At 35.0% G+C, this 22927-nt stretch overlaps 1 protein-coding gene across 1 annotated transcript in view; it reads right to left on the reverse strand.

Moving 5' to 3' along the window:
• Nucleotides 1-3062: 3062 nt before the first annotated feature.
• The window catches only part of MED19 (mediator complex subunit 19), a 93676-nt gene continuing 73811 nt past the window's right edge, over nt 3063-22927 (reverse strand). The window contains exons 5-6 of the mRNA XM_090373621.1: nt 13918-14021; nt 3063-3329 (exon numbers count right to left, since the gene is read on the reverse strand). Coding sequence (XP_090229747.1) covers nt 3258-3329; nt 13918-14021 — 176 coding nt within the window. The 3' untranslated portion in view covers nt 3063-3257. The remainder of the gene's footprint in view (nt 3330-13917; nt 14022-22927) is intronic.

Below are 22927 nucleotides of genomic sequence, written 5' to 3' on the forward strand. Positions count from 1 at the left end.
CAATACACATGCCTATGCTGACATACTTGACAAATGTTAATTTATTCTCAAAGCAACCAAATTATGCACAACATAGGAAGAGACTTTCTTAGAACCTGGTATTCTCTTACAAAATTATAACTTTAGAAATGAAATGCAGCCCTTATCAAGTATGCATTTAAATCATGCCATAATTTACATGCAATGTTGAATCAACAAATAAAGGAAATTTTTTGTCTTTCCTGCTAAATTATATTATCAGTGATGCAAATAGACAGCTCAAATTTAATTTAAAATGCTAATCAGCATAAAAAGATTTATTTTACTTTATGGTGAGAGATCATTAGATATATATGCTTACTCCATCCTGTCATATAATAACTACTGGTTGACTATGAGATACAGAAATGTTACTCCATTTATGATGAAACAGAGCATTATATTGAAGTAATGTGGTGTTTAAGTTATGTAGTAGTAGCATGTGATGCAAGAAAGCAAGTGTATGCAGCATCAGCCAAAAAAAAATGTCACACAACCATTCCCTCTAAATGTTCATCCAGTTCCTCCTTAAATTTATTTATCCTATCAACTTCCACAACGACAGATGGAAGTTTGTTCCAGCAATTAACCACCCGCTGGCTAAAGGCAAATTTCCGCACATCTATTCTACACGTCATGGGACTGAAGTCTCAAAACGTACAGTTCTGTATTTCACTGTTAAAATTTTTTCATATTATAAATTTGAATATCACAGAATGCAGTGTAGTGTTTCAAATCTCATAGTTAAAGTTCTGCAATGAAAAATGCTCTTCAATGGCCATATGAGATCTACTGAACATTACTATGTACCCATTCATAAACAAACAAAAAAAAGAATTGTCTCTAATTTTCTTCATCAAATGTGATTAAAAATCATTATACAAATAATTCAAAAGATAATAATAATAAATAAATAAAATAAGCGATTATGTTGTAGTAGGGTTTAGGAGCATCTGTGACTAAGGCCATATTGCTCCGTATATACTGTAAATTGTGTTCTGAGGTCAATTTTCTGTTTGCTCGGCGAAAAACCCGAGTTTCCGGGAGAAAGAACCATGCTACTCTTGCCTGAGTCTGACTAACTCAGCCCTGTTGTGAAAAAAAGGCCCATAAAAATTCCTCCCATCATTGACGGGACTCAAAATCAGGTCTTTTCCAATCAGTGTGTAGAGGACAGCAATTCTACCAACTGGCTACCCACAAGGTAAGGGATTATAATTATATGTTTAAAAACTAAGTAGAAAGTATGAAGCAATATGCAAAGCTGAGTAGAAAGTAATGAAAGGTTTAGTCCTTTAATCAGTATAACTTGATTTGTTTACTTTATGTATTTTTTAACTAAATGTTTGTTACCAGTTCAATATGAGATTTTTACAATAGTCTAATTTTTTTGCATAATAACTTAGTTGAATGTGCCTTCCAAGTGATTTATAAGAAAATATTTGTATAACCATAATTAAACAATTTTAATTAGTTACCACAGGTGAAATATAACTGCCAAATTTATTAAAGCTATAAGGCCATCTTTAATTCCACAAAACAACTGTATGAAAATTCAGTTGTTTTGTGTAGTACTATTTTTATCTTATTAAGTCGCAGTTCCTTTAAAAGAACTAACAATCTGTGTGAATAAGTGAAAATGTCAGAATAATAAATGTATTGTTTTCTCTCCAGAAAAGTTTCACATATGAATGATTACTTAGAAAAGAGATGTTATATTTTAATAATAACTGATCACATTTCAACCATGTGTGTGTGTTTATAGTAAATTTTTAGGAGCATCAGTGACTATGGCCATATTGCTCCAAGTAAACTGCCTGTAAATTGCATGTGTTCTGTGGTTGATTTTCTGTTTGCTGGACAAAAAACCAAAGTTTCTGAGAGAAAAAAAAACATGCTACCCGTGCCTGAGACTGGCTAACTCAGCCACATTGTGAAAAAGACCCATAAAAATTCCTCAAATCATCGATGGGACTCTAACTCAGGTCTTTTCCACTCGGTGTGGCGAGGACTGCGATTCTACCAACTGTGCTACCCATGATAGCATGTGTGTGTCTGTGTGCACATGTGTGAGAGAGAGAATGCATTATGAGATAAGTAGATAAACATTAACTGTTTGCACTGGTATCAATGAAACTTTACTGTTAATATCTTTCTAAAAAATTGGCATTAATACATTATATAGAACATAACTTTAAGCAGTATAATTAAAAAGAGACTAATGACCATTAGTGGTTAGTCCATCATGATGGTATAGTGAGTACTGACCACTCAAATTCTGCTGTATGAAAGTAAAAAAAAAAAAAAAAAAGAAGTAAAGTGCAGCCATTATCAACCCACTGCAGGATGGAAGCCTCCTCAACAATTCATGCTGAGGGAAATGGACCATAATCTGCCACGCTAATCCAGTGCGGGTTGGCATATCGACCGTATTCAGCAGTCGGGGGCTTGAACCCCGGTCTACTCAAAGAGCGTGTGCTACTGCACTCCCGCTCCTGCCCACTCGGCTACGAAAGCCTTATGAAAGCTGTATGAAAGAGCATTTGTAAACCTTTCTCGGTCAAGTTTTTTTTTAATACAAAACAATGCTTCCCAAGCTTTTATTATTTAAAGCACCATTAGAGTTAACTGGTGTTTTTGTGGTTACTATTTATCCAAATAGTTTCTTATAATTCTTTTAAGATTTAGAAGTAGCATTGTGCCATCAAAATTGAAAATCGTAGATACATTGGCCTGTCTTATTATAAATTACTTCTGTACAATATAAAATATTAATCACACATAGTTGCTCTAATAAAGTGTCTGGCTATGTGCAGATTTATTATTCCAATCTGTCTAAATAGTAAATTTAAATTTTTTCAAGAACATCCATACCATGTCTTTCAACAACAGTAGTCAGTTATTTATACATTGTATTAAGCCATCTTTGGATGAATAACGCTATCATTGTTTGTGTATTTTTCATTGATTCAACAAAAATTTTGCATGTTACAAGAAAGCCAAATCACTAAAATAAATCTTTTAATGCTTTAAACAACTAGACCTTACTTTTAAAAAATCCACCTCTTTATTTATTTAATATTAATATTTTGCACAGTCATAATTTAGTTCATGAATTAAAAATGTTCTTTTTCATTGGTTCAACACTGCATTTAAATTACTGTGCATATCACTTGCTCACATAGTGCAGATACTACCTGCAATATATTTGTAAAATGCCTTCTTTTTTATTTACAAAATCATAAAACTCTTGGGGCACCATTGGTATGAACGGGATTTGCAGCTCCTGTAGTTGCTTCTGGGCTGTGTTTCTGTAAAAATTAACAATTTTACGAAATATGATACAATTTTATAAATTATAAACTTATTAAATTTATATTAAAAAAAAATATATATATATATATTAAATTCAATTACGTATGCATAAATGGATGTGAAAGTTACAATAGGTAACTTTCACATCCCGTAACTAAAAGCGTGAGGAAAGTAGAAAAAGAAGAGTTGTAGATTTGTGAAAGGTGAAAGAATGTTAATATCTTAGAGGTTATGATGAATTAAATAAATTATGGGCTGAATTGCCAAGCCAATATAAAGTGGGGGAACTATAAAGTAAAATTAGTACAGTGGCACCTTGGATTGCTAGTAACTTGGTCTACGAGTGTTTTGCAAGACGAGCAAAATTTTTTAATAAATTTTAACTTGATAAACGAGCGAGGTCTTGCAATACGAGTACAGTCAGTCCTCGTATAACACGTGTTCACACTACACGAATTCGATCATACACGATTTATAAATACGCGAACGATAGCTTATATAACACGAACCGAATTCGCTTATGCACGATTCACCTTTGTGTTTACAAGAAACGGTAGTCGAACGCAGAATCATCCCAACCGAACGCAACACGATAGGAATGAAGAGAAGATTCTGAAAATGTATTTTTTTTTATATCACTGAAGGGGAAACACATTTCACCATAATAACGTAAAAACCAAGACAATTTCAGCTATCAGTATAATCGCAAATGCAATTAGATCGAGTTTACTACCAGTTTATAACAGATTCCACTAGCAGGAACATAACTGGAAATTGTTTTTATTGTTTTATGGTAGTAACCCATAGAAATGTGCTTTAGTAAAATGTGAGGTGTTAATAGTGTATCTCTGCCTTTATGGTGTTGTTTATTCAATTGCTACATGCGCGCAGCTTTGTTTATGTGTATCAAGCGTGCCTCCTCATTTTGTAATAGTGCGAGCGATGAATCTGTTTAACAACAATGCATTGTCATATTTTCGTGAAATCCTCAAGAGGAGGCAAGTGTCATTGGAGAGGTTCCTTGTTAAAGTCGCACAAAAAGAAAGAGACAACAGATAGCAGTGATTCCGTTAGTGACAGTGAAAGTCGTCCTATCATAAATTCGATTGCTTTATGTATATTAAATTTAAATATTAAAAATAAGAAAAGGTATGTATGTATTTTGTATTAATCATTTTTACAGTATATGAATATTTTTGAGTTTTGGAACAAATCATCTGGGTTTCCATGATTTCTTATGGGAAAATTCGCTTTGATATACGAGTTCTTTGGATTACGAACACGTTTCCGGAACAAATTATGCTCGCACACCAAGGTACCGCTGTACAACAAAATACTAATAAAATGCAAATAAAAATAAAAATAAAATGAAAATAGTATAGCTGTTATCAGATATGGGGGGGAGCATTTTTAGTAAATGGTCTAATATAGGTAATGTAAAAATGCTCGACCTGATGTCAGCTGAAATAAATATTGATACATGATCAGGTATTTCATCAGGGGACTACACCTGACCATGTGTCAGGAACTGCATTTCTATACTTGTCCACAGTAGTAGAAGAAAAGTGAAAGGCCATAAAGGAATGAAAATGAAATTATCACTTTCTAATACAGTATGGACAAGGTAGTCCCAACACTGTAATTTATTTAGGTAAAAATAAGTATCGAGTCGGGATAAAAATGGTTAAGTGTGGAATTTAGTGTAGGATTTAAAATCCTACACTAAATTCCACATATTTATATTAAACATATTGATATTAACTATTTTTATCCCAACTTGATACTTATTTTTACCTAAATAAATTACACTGCGTTGGGAGTCTACCTTGTCCATTCTGTATTAGAAAATGCTAATTTCTTTTCATTCTTTTTTGGCCTTTCACTTTTCTTCTACTTATGGACAAGTATAGTAATGCAGTTCCTAATACTTGGTCAGGTGTAGTTCCCTGATGAAATACCTGATCATGTATCAATATTTATTTCAGCTGACATCAGATCAAGAATTTTTGCATTACCTATATTAGACCATTTACTAAATATGTTCCCCCCCATATCTCATGTCAGCTATACCATTTTCATTTTATTTGCATTTTATTAGTATTTTGTTGTACTAATTTTACTTTACATTGGCTTGGCAATTCAGCCCATAATTTATTTTATTCATCATAACTTCTAGGATATTAACATTCTTTCACCTTTCACAAATCTACTACACTTCTTTTTCTACTTTCCTCACCCTTATAGTTACTGGCACGTTAATGTAACTTTCACATCCATTTATGCATACGTAATTTAATTTAATTTAATATTAATACAACTTATATATATACTCTTGCATCCTTTAATGCTGCTTTGCTCTTTTAGGTGCATCTGTCATACCTAATTTATTAATCTTGCATTCACTGAAACCATTTCATCAACTGTATACCTCTTTTCTATGTAACTCATTAAACATTACCTTTAAAGGGTTACATTGAATACCCATACATATATATATAATAATTATACCTTGCCATCTGAGGAGAAGGGATACATTTCCAAAACTGTCCAACAAACAGCAAACCTACAAATGGAAGTCTGCTGTTTGTGGAAAACAAACCTACAAATGGAGGTTTGTTTTCCACAAACAAACCTCCATTTGTTTTAAGGGCCTGTGGGGAATATATTTTATATGTATTGACTAGCCACCAATTTTGCCAGGTGTGTAATAAACAGAAACATAAAGGTGACTTCACTTTGGAGTTAGTCTGGATATTTACAAGCCTTTTTTTTTTTTTTTTTTTTCTTAATTGATATTGCTTCAAGTTTTGCAACGTTCCCACCTTTTTTAATGTAAATTTTATACATTACAATATATATATATATCTGTTTTTTTTAAGATGTTTTGTATTTATTATTTTATATTGTTGTTTATTGTGTTTAAACTGATATCATAACTGTTAAGTATTATGTTTACTTCTCATTTATTACTAAGCATGTGTATCCAAATTAAGAAGGCAAGCATACTAATATGATTCCTGAAATGAACTAAAATTCTGAATTTTAACTTTTCATAACATTATAATAAGAGGAAAAAGAAGTAAGTAGACATACAAAATAAGATAACTAACATGTTCAGATCTATAAAACACCCGACCATAACTAACTAAAATTATTTCATTTACAGAAAAAAACAATAAAATAAAATAACTATTTACAATAAGAGGAAATATGTACAATTAAAATTTATATAACTAAAACAAAACAGATATAATGGCATAAGGAACTTTTAACAGATATATAAACAGACTTGATCAACTTAATATTGTCTGTGGCAGCTTCTTATAATTTTGTGGTATTAAAGAGAGGACATTGTTGTAATCATTACTTAAACAAACCAATGCATCAGTTTCCCCCTTCCATTCTTGTATTCTTCCTCCATCATTGTGTGTTATATTGCAATGCGACTGATTCAAAGAAAGGGATCCTTTCTCCCTGATGGGATTAGGCATTGTCTCCATCGGTGACATTATCATACTCATATCTAATAATGAGAGCAGATCAGGGTTCCATCTGGTGCTCTTCCTGCCCTTTCCTTGCACACTGCTGGATATGAAAATAACGAACAATGTTGTCACTTTCATATGGTGGTTAGCAGTGATCTACATCCCCAACAAAGGGCATGTTACTAACAGGCTGAGGGGCAGATCATATTCATCTTTGAATCACCTACACTGCTTGTGACACAAAAACGGAGGACCAACATCAATAGCAGGGAACAAACAAACACATCACTGGTTCATAAAGGTAATGACAACAGAAATGTCAATCTCTGGATGTTATTGTGAAATCGCATAGCCATAACTATGCTGCGTACAAACACAGAGAGGACTAACAGTTGATAAAATATATATATATATATATATATATATATATATCTGATAATTAAAATAAATATGATATTTAAATAAAATCATCAGCCAGTAGTACGGCAATAATGCAGAGCGAAATGAAACGCAAAATAATATAAAATAAACAAACAGGGAAGGGAAAGTAGAGATAATAGGACAAAAAGGTAGTCGATAATCCCCTGTATAATTTAGTCAATTAAGTCATTAAACCCAATTAATAAAAAACGATATAAATTTAAATAATGCCAATTGTAAATAATTTAGCGGTACCGCCCTTGAAGGTACCAGTTCCAAAAGACGTGAAATATCACCAAAAAAGGGTTAAAGAAACTACCAAAAAACTAAAATATCAAAATAATAGACTGACCATCATGCCCCATATCGACAGAGGACCACGAGGCCAATAATGGTCATGGAATCGCTGCATTTCAATCGTCATACAAATCATCGCAAAGGCAGAAATATCGAAGAACCAAACCACCCCTCCATTCTCCGATAGATCAACCAATGCAGAGGATTTGCATGGCGGTGGTCCTTATGCAGCGAAAAATAATCTATAGAACAGAGAGCACTCTTGATCAGAGCCACACCACTGACATAATGCAAGCTTAACCAGCTTATATAATAGAAAGGAAAAGAATAGATGGCGGCACAGGTGCTGCTTATTTAGCATATCAACCCACTACTACCACTAATTTATATTATGTGAGGTAAAAGTTAGGTAAAAGTAATAAAAATAAATAAATATGGCTATGTATTATTTTAATTATCAGATATAATTAGGCATCATGTGGAGGATGTGCATTTGCTGCCTCTAATGATAACTACATAGCCATATTTATTTATTTTTATTACTTTTACCTAACTTTTACCTCACATAATATATATATATATATATATATATATATATATATATATATGTGTGTGTGTGTGTGTGTGTGTGTGTGTGTGTGTGTGCGCACGCGCGTGCTGAAAGCTCCTTGTGTCGTGGTTTTATTTTGTTTTAATAATACCTAATTTAATTTTACACACATTTTACTGTAAATAGTAATATTATTTAATTTAATATATGGACTTCACTAAATTAAATAATTTTAGATAACAGTGTGGTCAGTGCTTTATATATTTCAGGTAACAGTATGGTCAGGCCTTAATATATAATGTATTCTTGACCTTATGGGTTTTTCAATATTTAAAAACAAAAAAAGCTTATATATGCCTTTATGTTTGTCTCAATTTTCAATCTCTCTCTCTCTCTCTCTCTCTCTCCCTCTCTCTCCCCCCCCTCCCTTGTATACAAAACAAAAATATAAAAGATAAAATTATTATTCAGGAACCTCTTCTGGTAGAATTACGGCTAATTTTACAGCTTTTGCACACAGGTTTTGGCAAGGACTCTGAGGATACTCTTGTTTGTAAGAAACTTTCTTTGAGAGATACTCATTTGTGAATTGTTATTGCAATAAAACATCTGAGGAACTGATTCTTATGATGTCCAGATTTGAAAGTACAGTAAACATAGCTGCTTCTCCGAAATGTAGAATAGGTAGAATACACATTACATCCTAAGTATCTACTATGCCTTTTGTCAAACTGAAGGAGGTAATAACTTCCAGTTTTTTTTTGTTTTTTTTTGTTATTGTCACTTCTAATTCTATGGAGTTGCCACAGTGCATAGCAGATGTGTGAACCACATTTATATATATATATGTTTTTTTTTTCCCCTGCCCATATGAAACAATGGTGGTTGTATTGCTTCATATGAACAAACTACAAATTTTGGATGACACTTTTATAAGTGTCTTCTTACATGCACTTCCATGTTGAAGATGTAAAATTTTCTTGTGTCGCATAGAATAAAAATCTTTAGTCCACATTTTCTTGCTTAATGGTGTTATATCAACAAAATGGATACATCTTTCTCCTCCTCCTCCTCCCTCCCAATGCTGCCTACCATTTATCCAAAATCATATTCCTTTAACATTTTTCTAAAATTACTGATAGGAAATGACTGCTGTTATTATTATTTATATAGCACATTAGCACCTGAGGCTATATTGTACAATGTGATTATGCATGTAGAACTTCATATTCATTTGTATGTTGTGCAAGCTGAAAAACTCTGCTCTCACCCTGCCTGAGACTAACAATCACAACTGAAGAGACATTTCATATGTAGATTAGCATTAGTTGAGGCAAGAAAGCAAGCTCATACAGCATCAGCCAAAAAAAAAAAAAAAAAAAAAAAAAAACCCTTACCATTTCACCCATCCGGTCTCTCCAAATGTTTGTCTAGTTCAGCCTTAAATTTATTTAAGCTATCAACTTCCACAATAACAGCTTGAAGTCTGTTACAGCAATCAACTACCTGCTGGCTAAAGGCAAACTTCCACATATCTATTCTACAATGTCTTTCCTCAATTTGAATCTATGCCCCCTCAGGTTCTCAATCTGAGCAAGCAGAAGTATCCCATCAGCATTGAGCCCGCTCAAACAATTCAAGGCCTTATTTATTTCTTATTGTTAGCCATATGGTACAAGGAAGCCGAGGCTTATGCTGCACCAGCCAAAAAAAAAAAAAAAAAATCCTGAGTTACCCTGAGAGAGAGAGAGAGAGAGAGAGAGAGAGAGAGAGAGAGAGAGAGAGAGAGAGAGAGAGAGAGAGAGAGAGAGAGAGAGAGAGAGAGAGAGAGAGAGAGAGAGAGAGAGTAGAAAGGAATCACCAAGAAAGAGAAGAATGATGATATCCAGCTCAGGACCCTGGGTTTGCCAAGCCCATACTCACCAGATATGAGCCCCTGTGGTTATACACCTCAGATCATCTTGCAGGTGCCTAGTCTCCAGATGTTGCAACTTGCAGAATTTAAGCTATTCTTCATAAGAGCACCTCTTTGTTCCTCTCGCCAATCTTGTTGCCCTACTCTGTACATGCTCAAGCAACTCTACATCTTTCCTAAAATGAGGCCTCCAGACCTGTATGCAGTACTCAAAGCATGGCCTGACTAGGTATAATTATACAAAGGTATAATTACCTCCTTGTCTCTGCTAGCAAAATTCCTATATATCATTCACAAAACTCCATGACCTGCTCTGGCATCCTGTCTACATGCACTGCTCAGAGAACTTCATATCTGACTGTACAATTATTCCCCCCCCCCAAAAAAGTCTTTTTCATTCTTCACCTCCCTGAGTACAGTACCACACAGTTGGTACGTTTCTTTTGGGTTACTGCTACCCATATGCAGTACTTTGCATTTGTCAATGTTGAACTTCAGTTACCACTTCTCAGCCCATCTGCCTAACTTTTCTAGATTCTGTTGCAGTAGCATACTGTATTTACATTAACAACTCTTCCAACCTTTGTATCATCTGCAAACTTGGACATTAAGCCTGATATACCTTCATCGATATCATTGATAAATACACAAAACAACAATAGGCCCAGCAACGAAGCCTGGGGGACTCCACTAATAACATTACTCCACGTAGAACAGTGTCCATTTATTACCACTCTCTGCTATCTCCCACTCAACCATCCCTTTATCCATTGCAGCAGCATCAAAAGCTTTCCTGAAATCAAAGTATATGATATCAAAATTATCTTTTGCATCCAGTTCCTTTGTGACCACACTGTAATATCCAATCAAATTGGTCAGACAAGACTTCCCCTTAACAAACCCATGATGTGTCTGAACTATTAATGCAGTCTTGTCTAGGTGATCCTGTATCACCTCTTTAACCGGTGACTCCATTATTTTCCCAGGTAGAAAAGTTATGCTAACAGGTCTATAATTATTTTTGTCACCCTTTGCACCCCCTTAGTGAATTAGGGATACATTTGCACATCTCCCGTACATGGAGACTCTCCCTGAATCTAAGGATGCTCTCATAATTATGGCTAAGGGTTTGCTTATTTCTGCCCCCTTCATTAACTGGATAGATTCCATCTGCCCCAAGTGCTTTTTTTATGTTTAACTTCCAACAATTTCTCCTCCACTTTGCTCTCAGTTATTACAAAATCACTTAGCTCCCTGTTAGAGTTTGGTAAACTTCTGGCATTCCCTTCTCGAATAACTCCTCATTTGTGAATGTAGATGCAAAATACAGCAATACCTCGCTTAGCACTCCTTTCACTATAACACGGTTTTCAATTAAGTTTAAGTCGAAAATTTATGTACATATTAAAACTTATTCAAGAGCCTAGACACACATACTCTATATATATGCTGCATTGTTGAAGGTATGCACACATATATGCTGCGGTGCCAACTCTATCGTCTCACGTGCACATGTGCCAATAGCTCCCCTCAGGCAGTCAGCAGCAACGTGCAACGGTGTTCAGTATTCTTAATTCCATCCTGATGAGGTGACATGAAGCTTTTCATAATTTATTTTTACCCCTTTAAATACGATCAAAAATGTATTTGCATATTGGCTAGAAATCACTGCCAACAACATGCTTGATTTCAAAACCAGTGAAATCATTTGGCACTCAACTTCACTGATTTCACTGGTTTTGAATCACAAGTTCAGAAAATTACCGAAGACACTGTGAAGATTGGTAAAGACTTGAAATTCGAAAATTTGGACACTGCCAAAGTACATAACTGCACTGACTCACATGCAAATGACTTAGATGATGCAACTCTCCTGAAATTGATGAGTAAATTGCATATGAAGAAAAGGAAAACAATTCTGAAATTGCACCAAAAGAATTTTCAACAGAAGAATTGGAGAAAGTTTTTTTGGAGATCGACATGGCCTGTGAGGCAATTATGAATGGAGATCCGGATGTTGAACATCGCATCAAGATAAGGCAAATTTTACAAGATGGTATTTGATGCTACAAAGACTTGTGCGCCGAGAAAAAGAAAAACAACTTCACCAGACTTTTTTTTATTGAAATACCTAAATAAACAATAAAGCTTATTTCTCATGATGTTTCCTTTTCTTAATATAGTTTTTGTAATATTTTTTAATTCAAATCTTTTTAATTGGCTATCAAGTGCAAATTGTTTATAGATTTATTATAATTTGTTTATAGACTGTTTTCTCTGGTACGCATTCAATTAAAACCCATTATAATTATATCTCAATCAACATGGTTTCACATAACACGGAACAGTTTCGGTACCAATTATCAGTGCTATGCGGGGGTACTGCTGTACTCATTCAGTTTATGAGATACTTGAGTAGGATCATCAATAGTCGAACCATCTATGTTAAGTGGCCCAATCTGATTCATCCCCTTCCTTCTAGAGTTTACATAAAGAACTCTTTGCTGTTTTTCTTTGCATCCTTTGCCAAAGATTTCTCATAATTTGCCTTCACCTGCCTAACCTCTGTAGTGAATTGATTACAGACTAACTTATATCAGCGGTAGGCTTCTGTGTTGCCTGATAATTTATATGCACCCCATCCATTTTTCTTCTCAGACACGAGCCTCATTAATTCATCTGACATCCATTTAGGCCTGAACCTTGAACAGTATTTCTAAGTTGGTATGAAAAAAGCCTAGTAGCCTTCAAGATTAAGTCCCTGAAGGCTTCCCATTTAGAATTCACCACTGGTACATCATCAGTTGATCCCACTGTATAGAATTTTAAAACTATCTCAGTCCACCGTAGTCACCTTTATGAAAACAAAAACCCTTCCCTTTACCCTTGATGGTAGTTACATCTTTAAGTAAATCCCACATCAGTACACTGTGATCACTGTCACCTAGTGGTTCCTTTATCTGCAAATTCTTAATGCATGAATAATCACTGCTGATAATCAGATCAAGAGTATTACTTCCTCTGGTTGCTCCTTGAACATGTTGCTGCAGAAAACAATCCTCCAAAAGTCTTGCTAGTGTGCGAGTGACCAACTCACATGTTCCAGTCAATATCTGGAAAGTTAAAATCCCCCATTACAAGACATTCTGATTTACTGCCCCACTATTTCTCTGCACAACTGTTCTTTGTACTCATCAGTCATTAGGCCTATAACACCCTCCTACTCTCATTTTCCCTTTCCCAGTGTTTATGTCACACCAAAACAGACTCAACATTGCACTGTCAACCCATGTCAACTGGATGCACTTCCTTAGATTTTATGTTTCTTAACTAACAACATTACTCCTCCTCCCTTCCTACCTTTCTGTACACATTGTACTCCCCAAATTCCAATTTTGCACTGCTTATATCTGTGTGACACCATGCCTCTGATAACCCAACAATGCCTTTGATGTCTCGATCAGCACTTCAAATTCATCAAATTTATTTACTATACTTCTAGCATTGGTGTACATGCACCTGTTCTTACTCTTAGTTACTCTAACACAGCCCATGTGTTTACTTGTTCCCTGATGACTCCCACAGCTCTTGAAATCCCCAGCAAGTTGCTCTCTAGGCTGCTGCTCTCATTACAATAGAAGCAGTGCAAGAATCACTTTTGCCTCTGCCTGCGGCTACTGTTAATCTTTTAGTCTGTGAATCCCCCCCCCCAAGCTAGCAGATATTTTTAACAACTCAGAGTAAAAAACATTCTCTTGATATTTTGTGAAGGCATTTATAAAAGATGATATTTAATTATAACTAAATAACAGGTAATCACCATGTTTAAGCCACAAACCTATCAATCAGCCCTCATAATTAACAATAGTTATACCATGGTTTCTAGTCTTCCCAACCATATAATTAATGACACCAACCTTTTTCTTCTTCTTTTCTTTTTTCTTTTTCTTCCTTTCCTTCTCTTCATCATGACGCTTCTGCTTCTTATGTTTCTTTTCATGAGTACCCTCTGTACTAGTTTCTATGGAAACAAAATATTATATATACCATCACAAATGAACTTAGGTCAAATAATATATCTATACTAATAATTTCATCAAAATAATGAATACACTCTTGGAATAATTTCCAAATAAAATAACGGTAATAAAATAAATATACCAGGAAGTTTATTAACAATATTTCTCTAAGATGTAAGCCTTGGTTAGCCATGAAATAACATCAAAACTTTACCAGTATGCTCTAACATACAGAGAGGTTTTCTGAGGACTATATCTATACACCACTGCATGGTACACTGATGCAAGCATTTTGTACCTACCTTTTTACAAATAGTGTAGAAATTTGTACACTGTTGATAGAGCTTGCATATAGGCACAACAAATTGTGATCCATGGCACTTCACAGTTTCGTGAAACTGTTACACTGCTGAGCGAGTGTATTGTCTTCTTTTAACTGTAAATTATATATAAAAATTTTATTAACTTATTTCTATGTTCCTGAACTAACCAGACATAAGTTTCATTAAGAAAAGATGGGTTAGTGAAAGTAAGAAAGGAGGGGGAAATGGGCAGCTTATCAGCAAAATGAGTAGTAACAGTGTAAGAAAGCATTGGGAGCCAGCTCCTTTAGTAAATTTGGGATCCTAAACCCTCACTTTGAGATAGTTTATTGATATATATAGAGAGCTCTTTTTTTTTTTTTTTTTTTTTTTTTTGATATTAAAATGTATCAGCAAAATACTGCTGATACATATTTGCTGGTGAAGTATTATTGCTTCCATTCCAATTACTGATCTGCCAATGGAAAAAATTGTGGGCCTTTTACCACTACTTTTATTGCTACTGATAAAAACTCAGCATCCTGGACTTTATTTTCATATAGAGTTCAGCCTTTCTTAATTGTTATTTTTACCTAATATTAAAGTGTATCATTTTGGTAAAGAGTTTAAAAATTGTTCTGAAAGCACTCAGTGAATGTGATGCCTAATTGTCAATCTTGATTAGTGAAAGCCAATGACAGCTAACATCAAGCTACTTTATATGACCAAGCATGCCAGATCTAGTGATAAAAGAGAAGATTTCAATATATATTATTTTTTATATTTAGCCGTTTTTTTGACTTAATTGTTATTTTATTTTATTTTTTTTTGATTTGGTAGTTGTTGGCGCATCGGCTTCTGTGGCCATATTGCACCTCCCAAGGTTTTTGCAGTACTTTGATCCAAGCCCGAGGCGGGAATCGAACCCGCGACCTTTGGGTTGCTGGGCAGGTACTTTACCCACTCGGCTAGCCCGGTCGGCCTTAATTGTTATATTAAATTATTTTCTATAAGCAGCTTATAGACCTAGTCAAGCTCCTTGGTTTATTTTCAATTAAGATAGCAATTTTGAAAGTTAATTAATTCTCAAGTGTCCACAGTTTACCGTTCGTAACTTGCTGCCATTGTTATACAATACAACATATATCCCGAACTAGATAGTGTAACGTTTAACATAAAACTAGATAACGAAACACGTAGCACTGTATTAGAAATCTGTTAGCTTAGTAAAGTACAGTATTATCAATTCATCAGTAAAATTTATTAATATTAGTAAATTTCATTGTCTTATTCTTATTGTATAATAATAAGATAATTATAATTGTAAATTCTTAATGAAACTTATGTCTGGTTAGTTTAGGAACATGGAAATAAGTAAATAAAATTTTTATATATAATTTACAGTTAAAAAAATTGTACTTTTTTTTTTAACCAAATGCATATAACGACCTAGATTTTACAAACATAACATTATAAATTAATACATATAACTTGATAAGATATACGAAAGTCATATAATGTAACTCGGAGATAATACTTGATACTGAAATATATATAGTGTTATAACTGCATTGGGATATAAGTTTAGGGTTATATTTTTTACTGAAATTTAATCGAAATCATGACTCAGACCAGAGCAACAAAGCAAAAGGCTCAAGCTAATGGGAGTGCTGTGGCTCAGGGGAGAACTGAGGGAGCGGTTGTCTGCTGAATCACAGCCTTTTGAAATGTACTGCTTGTTTGATGTTTGTGGATAATTCTTTACTTACCATTTGATAACGATGGTTCAACTGTTGATGATCCTGCTCAGGTAGCTAACAAACTAAATGAGTATTTTGCAACTACATTCACAGATGAGGAGTTATTCAGGGAGGGGAATACCAGAAGTGAATCAAACTCTGGCAGTGAGCTAGATGATTTTGTAATAACTGAGAACAAAGAGGAGGAGAAATTGTTGAAGATAAACATAACAAAGGCACCTGGGGGTGGATGGGATCTATCCAATTATACTAAAGGAGGCAAACCCATAGCCGTAATTATGAGAGCTTCATTGGACTCGGGGGGGAGATACCCATGGCCTAGAGATGTACAAATGTGACCCCAATTCACAAAGGAGGATCAAAGGGTGACACAAGTAATTACAGACTTGTTAGTTTAACTTCTGTTCCAAGGAAATTAATGAAGGCACTAGTTAAAGAAGCACTGCAGGATCATCTAGACAAGACTTCAGTTATAGCTTGGACACAGCATGAGTTTGTTAAGGGGAAGTCTTGTCTGACAAATTTGATTGGATTCTATGATGTGGTCACAAAGGAACTAGGTGCAAAGAATAATATTGATAGCATATATTTGGATCTTAGAAAGGTTTTGATACTGTCGCACACGGAAGACTGCTGCATAAATTAGAGTAGTGTAGCACTGGAGGCAAATTGCTGCTATGGATAAAGGGATCGTTGAGTGGGAGAAAACAGTGTGGTAATCAATAGACACCAGTCAAGTCATGACTCAGACCATTTACTAATGCTCTTCGTGGACTAATGTTTTTAGTGGAGTCCCCCAGGGTTCAGTATTGGGTCCATTGTTGTTTTCTGTATTCATTAATGATATTGATGATGGTATATCAGGCTTAATGTCCAAGTTTGCAGACAATACGAAGGTCAGCAGGGTTGTTAATGACACTAATGACAGTATGCTGCTGCAATAGGATCTAGAAGTTGAGCAGATGGGCTGAGAGCTGGTAACTGAAGTTTAACATTGACAAATGTAAAGTACTGCATGTGGGAAGCAGTAATCCCAGAGTAACGTATCGACTGTGTGGTACTACACTGACAGTGGTAGAGAATGAAAAGGACCTGGGGTTAATTGTGCAGGCAGATATGAAGTTTCCTGAGCAGTGCAGACGGTCTGCAAGTGTAGCCCATGGTGTCTTGTCAATGATATACAGGAATTTTTCTAGCAGGGATAAGGAGGTGATTATCCCCTTGTATAAAGCAATGGTCAGGCCACACCATGAGTACTGCATAAGCATACAGGTCTGGAGGCTTCATTTTAAGAAGGATGTAGAGCTGCTGGAACGAGTACAGAGAAGGGCAACAAGATTAGTGAATGGAACAAAGGGTTTCTCTTACGAAGAAAGGCTTAAGTTTTGCAAATCAGAGTGTCTGGAGACTAGTCACCTGCGAGGTGATCTGATTGAGGTGATAAAGCCTTGAATGGTTTGAGCATGCTCAATGCTGGTGGGATTCTTCCTCTTGCTCAGAATAATCATCTGAGAGGGCATATATTCAAATTAAGGAAAGACAATTTTAGGATAGATGTGCAGAAGCTCTCCTTTAGCCAGCAGGTGGTTGATTGCTGGAAAAAACTTCTATCTGTCGTAGAAGTTGATAGCTTAAATAGATTCAAGGCAGAACTAGACAAACATTTGGAGCGAGTGGATGGGTGAAATGAGAAGGGGTTTTTTTTTGGCTGATGCTACATAAGCTTACTTTCTTGCATTACATGCATTTACTAATGCTAATGCTCTCATTTCTTACTTTCCCTAAGCTAACTATCTTAATGAAATTGTTATGTCCAGTTAAGAAAATGGGAACATCTTACTGATTAAGATGAGTTTCCTGTAATCTCTTTATAGTTCATCACATATACACCTTTATAACTAAGAAATCACTACCTTGTAACTTTGATTTCAAGGTGCTTTGGAAAGATGACTGTTGTGTGTCGATATGAAAGAATGATATAGCAATAATATCAGTTTTTCAAAAAACAAATCCAGGAATTCATCCAAAGACTGGGTTATAGTTTCAGGAAACATTTGATGAACAGACACTGCCCACTGTTTGTAGTTAATACAATCAATTTCATTTCCTTCCAGAAGAACTCTGTGCTGTTGAGCCAAGATAATACAATGAAGTGTGTAGAGTAGGGGTTATACATAAATCTTGCAACACAGCGTGCATAGATGACAGGAAACTCATCTTAATCAGTAAGATGTGGTAACAAACTTTCTTAACATGAAGTTTCAAATTCTGATGAGTATTGCACAAAGAAAAACTGTACACCAGCAAGACTACAATTTTTAGAGAACAGTACAGCAAAATTTGAGAAACTGCTGCACACATCTGGTTTAAAATTATACAATTCAAGCTCCTTTTGAATGTATTTCTTTTATGCATTAACTTTTACAGAATCATAATCTTGATATCACCATCATTGATCTACTCTATAATTAGAACAATAAAATCTCTAAAACAAGTCAACTGTTTCTTATTTCAAGTTCTCCCTGGTTTGGGTTTTGGAGAGAACAAAATTCCCTTCTCTTTCTTTATCAAGCAGTTTTGCCTTTTTAGCCATGTAACTGGAAAATTTGAACTCATCTGCTAGTTTTTGTAAAACTTCAATTTCTTGGCAATACAGACAGTAATGTGCAATCAACTTAATTAAAAGAAAAAGTTAATGAAGCTATTTCTGATTCTGGGTCAGATGCAGAACATTTGTAATCGGATGAAATTAATGCCACTTTTGTCTTTATAGTATTCAACAATGCACCCATGATTTTTTAAAGCTGCAAAAAATATGGAATAATATTCTCAGTAATTTTTTCTGGGGGAAAAAAAAAAACTAATTTTATATTTATCAAAACTTACTGGCTGGTGGAAAAGGATGAACAAACATTAAAATTCAGTTTCCTTTTCTAATAACAGGGACTGGTAGCCTAAGGAGAAATTCTTCAAAAAAGGTGGAGTAGCAATTGTCAGTTATTTGATGTAAATTTTAAATAATAAAATTATACCAAAATATTGATGTTATGAAAAAAAATTCAAACTTTAATAATTGAGAATGAAAAGGTTTATCATTAATTATGAATGAAGTGATCTATGACACCAACATACTTCGTAGGCATGCGCTGTAGTGTTGTTTGTCACATTTCATAGTCAACTTTTTTTACAGATGCATCTCACTTTTAAATAACTAATGATCCTATGGTTGTTCTATGTTGAAATTTAGTTATTGTCAGTGACTCTACTGTCGGGGAGATGGGTAATATATTGTGAAAAAAGGATACATGGAATAGGACCAGAGTACGTCTGCAAGGGGCAAAAGTTCATGATGTTATAGAACAGATATATTTTAAGGGCACAAAGGGTGATATTGTTGTACATGTTGGCACTAATGACATTAAGAGTAGAAGATCTGCAGATTTACTTAACAAGTACAGGTCAATGCTAAAAAAAGTCGTGAGTTAGGGTTAAATTTGAAAGTGTCTGCAAGTCTGCCCAGATAGGAGGGAGTATATGATGAGAGTTTTGTCAATAAATTCAGCCCAGGAAGGATTGTGCAAGGCTCATGGAGTAGAATTTCTGTCAGAGTGGCCGGTGCTTGTTAAAAGGAGAGACTGCTTCTACAGGGATGGAATACACTAAATTAGAAGGGGTGCAAGAGTGTTTGCTGATGCTATCGAGGCAGTGATAGTTGGGTTGGAAAACTGCTAGGTGGGGGGGGGAATTCACAGACTGAAAAAGGTTAAAAGTAACTGCAGCCAGAGGTGAAGGTGATTCTTGCACTACTTCTAATAGAATGAGCAGTGGCCTGGAGGGCGGGGTGCTGGGGAGTTTCAAGGACTGGTGGGAGTCATCATAAAACAAATAAATACACGGGCTGTGTTGGGGTAACTAAGAGTAAGAATAGGTGCATGTATATTGCATATACACCAATGCTAGAAGTATAATAAATAAATTTGATGAATGTGAAGTGATGATCAAGACATCAAAGGCAGATATTGTTGGGATATCAGAGACAAGGTGTCACACAGATATAAGCAGTGCAGAATTGTATGTTGTTAAAGATGCACTGCAGGATCAAACTGTAACAGAGTGCTTTGTGATTCTGTAATAACTGAGAGCAAAGTGGAGTAGAAATTGTTGTAATTAAACATAAGAAAGGCACCTAGGGTGGATGGGATCTATACATTTATATTAAAGGAAGCGGCAAAGGAAGTAAGAAAAAACCCTTAGCCATAATTATGAGAGCATCCTTGGACTCAAGGGAAGTCCCCACAGACTGGAGATGTGCAAATGTATCCGTAATTCACAAAGGGGGATCTAAGGATGATACGAGTAATTACAGACCAATTAGTTTAAATTCTGTTCCAGGGAAATTAATGGAGTCACTGGTTAAAGATGCATTGCAGGATCATCTAGACAAGACTGCAGTAATAATTCAGAACAGCATGGGTCTGTTAAGGATAAGTCTTATTTGTTTTTTTTTTTTTAGGAGCATTAATTAGCAACTAAGGCCATATTGCTCCGGGGATATGCGGTGGTCATTCCCTGACCTTTCCGCATCCTCCGTATTTGGTGGGCACGGGCTCGAACCCCGGTCTAATCAAGAAGCGTGTGCTATGCACTGCTGCTCCTGCCCACCTGGCTATGGAGGCGCCTGGAGGATAAGTCTTGTCTGACAAATTTGATTGGATACTGTGATGTGGTTACAAAGGAACTGGATGCAAAAAATAATGTTGATATCATATACAGTCCATTCCAGTTATTTGGGACACACTGGGGACTAGTGCATTTTGGCCTGATTAAGCGGCTGTCCCAATTATCCGAAGTTTCACGTAAATAGTTAAAAATACAATGTACCCCCCCCCCTTTACAATTGGTTCAATGTACAATCAAATCACATTACGACGAACTCAACATAGTAAAGTACCGTTCACTATACGATGTGCAGTAAGCGTCGGTCATTGTGATCACATTTGTGAATTGAATTTTAATTCTATTAAACAGCAATTCTAATTAGTGAAAATATGAGGAATATTATCCACAGGCTATAAAAGTAAAGATATATTAAGCACAAATTTAGCCTTTATTTACCTTACCAATTAAAAAATTAAATAATACGTGAAAATCGGAATAATTAATACGTACTGTAATATGTACGTACGAACTAGTTGACAGTTCTATTCACTGACATTTGTGGGTGGGGATTAAAATTTAAAACAGTAAAAAGATGAGCAATCAATAACAAAGAAAACGGCACACACAAATTGCAAGTAACACAATACGCGCAAGTGAATACGGAGTAACGAGTTACGAAGCTTTAAAAATAGGAATAAAGAGAAGATCTGAAAATTAATTTTTTATATGATTGTAGAGTTTATGGAAGTGTAAACACATTTCACCATAATAACCCACAGAATTCCAGCTGTTGGTATTATTGTAAATTCAGTAAGATTGAGTTTACTGTCTGTTTATGATAGATTTTACTAACAGAAAAGCCCAATAAACAGGTGACTGCTAATTGTTTTTATTGTTTTATAGTTGTGACCTCCAGAATTGCAACTGAACCACGTGTTTCAGCCGAAATATAGGTAGAAGTAACTCTAGAGAAAAGTACCAACTGTGTGGTACTTTTTTCATTTCATTCTTTTCATTTTCTACCACCCTATGTGTAGGGTGGTAGAAAATGAAAGAGATCTGGGAGTAATTATGCAGTCAGATATGAAGTTTTCTGAGCAATGCAGACAAGCTGCCAGAGTATGTCACAATACCCCATGACATACTCTGACATGTCATGGGGTATTGTCAATGATATACAGGCATTTTGCTAGTAGGGAAAAGGAGGTAATTACCCTTTTGTATAAGGCAATGGTCAGGCCATGCCTTGAGTACTGCATACAGGTCTGGAGGCCTCATTTTAGGAAGGATATAGAATTGCTTGAGCATTTACAGAGAAGGGCAACAAAATTGGTGAGGGGAATGAAGGGGTTCTCTTACCATGAAAGGCTAAGTTCTACAAATTGCAGTGGCTGTAGACTAGGCACCTGCGAGATGATCTGCTTGAGGTGTATAAGGCCTTGAATGGGTTGAGCAAGCTGAATTCTGATGGAATTCTTCCGCTTGCTCAGATTATGAACCTGAGGGGCATAAATTCAAATTGAGGAAAGACAGTTGTACAATAGATGTACAGAAATTTGCTTTTAGTCAGCAGGTGGTTAATTTCTGGAACAAACTTCCATCTGTCGTTGTGGAAGTTGATAACTTAAATAAATTTGAGGAACTGGACAAACTTTTAGAAGGAATGGATGTGTGTTTTTTTTTTTTTTTTTTTTTTTGGCTGATGCTACATAAGCTCATATTCTTGCTTTCTGACATCTCATGCCTCCATTACTACTACTACTCAATATATCTCTTTAAGAGTAGTGTGTAATTTTTCAAATACAATTTTTCAAAAATTTCATGATCAAATATTACCTCAATGATCTTGATTATATTATCATGTGGACCATGGTAGTATTAGCCATATAGTGCAAGGCAGCTAGAGGCTTTTGCTGCACTGGCAAAAACAAATAAAATAAATAATTACATGAAAATATATAAATAAATAACAAAAATTAAGTATAAAACTAATAAATAAATATATAAACAAAGAAAATAGACAACCTATGTGTTTCTCTCCTCATGGAGGTTACTTCTGAATATCCCCAAACTATCAACCTCAACTACAGAGGTAATCTCGTTCCAGTAATTAACAACTTACTATTTATAAGAAAACTTCTTACAATCCAGTCTAAATTTCTTTCCCTGTGATTTTAATTTATGGCC

Source organism: Mastigoproctus giganteus, chromosome 5, assembly GCF_048544385.1.
Source record: "Mastigoproctus giganteus isolate SK-2022 chromosome 5, ASM4854438v1, whole genome shotgun sequence".
NCBI lineage: Eukaryota > Metazoa > Arthropoda > Arachnida > Uropygi > Thelyphonidae > Mastigoproctus > Mastigoproctus giganteus.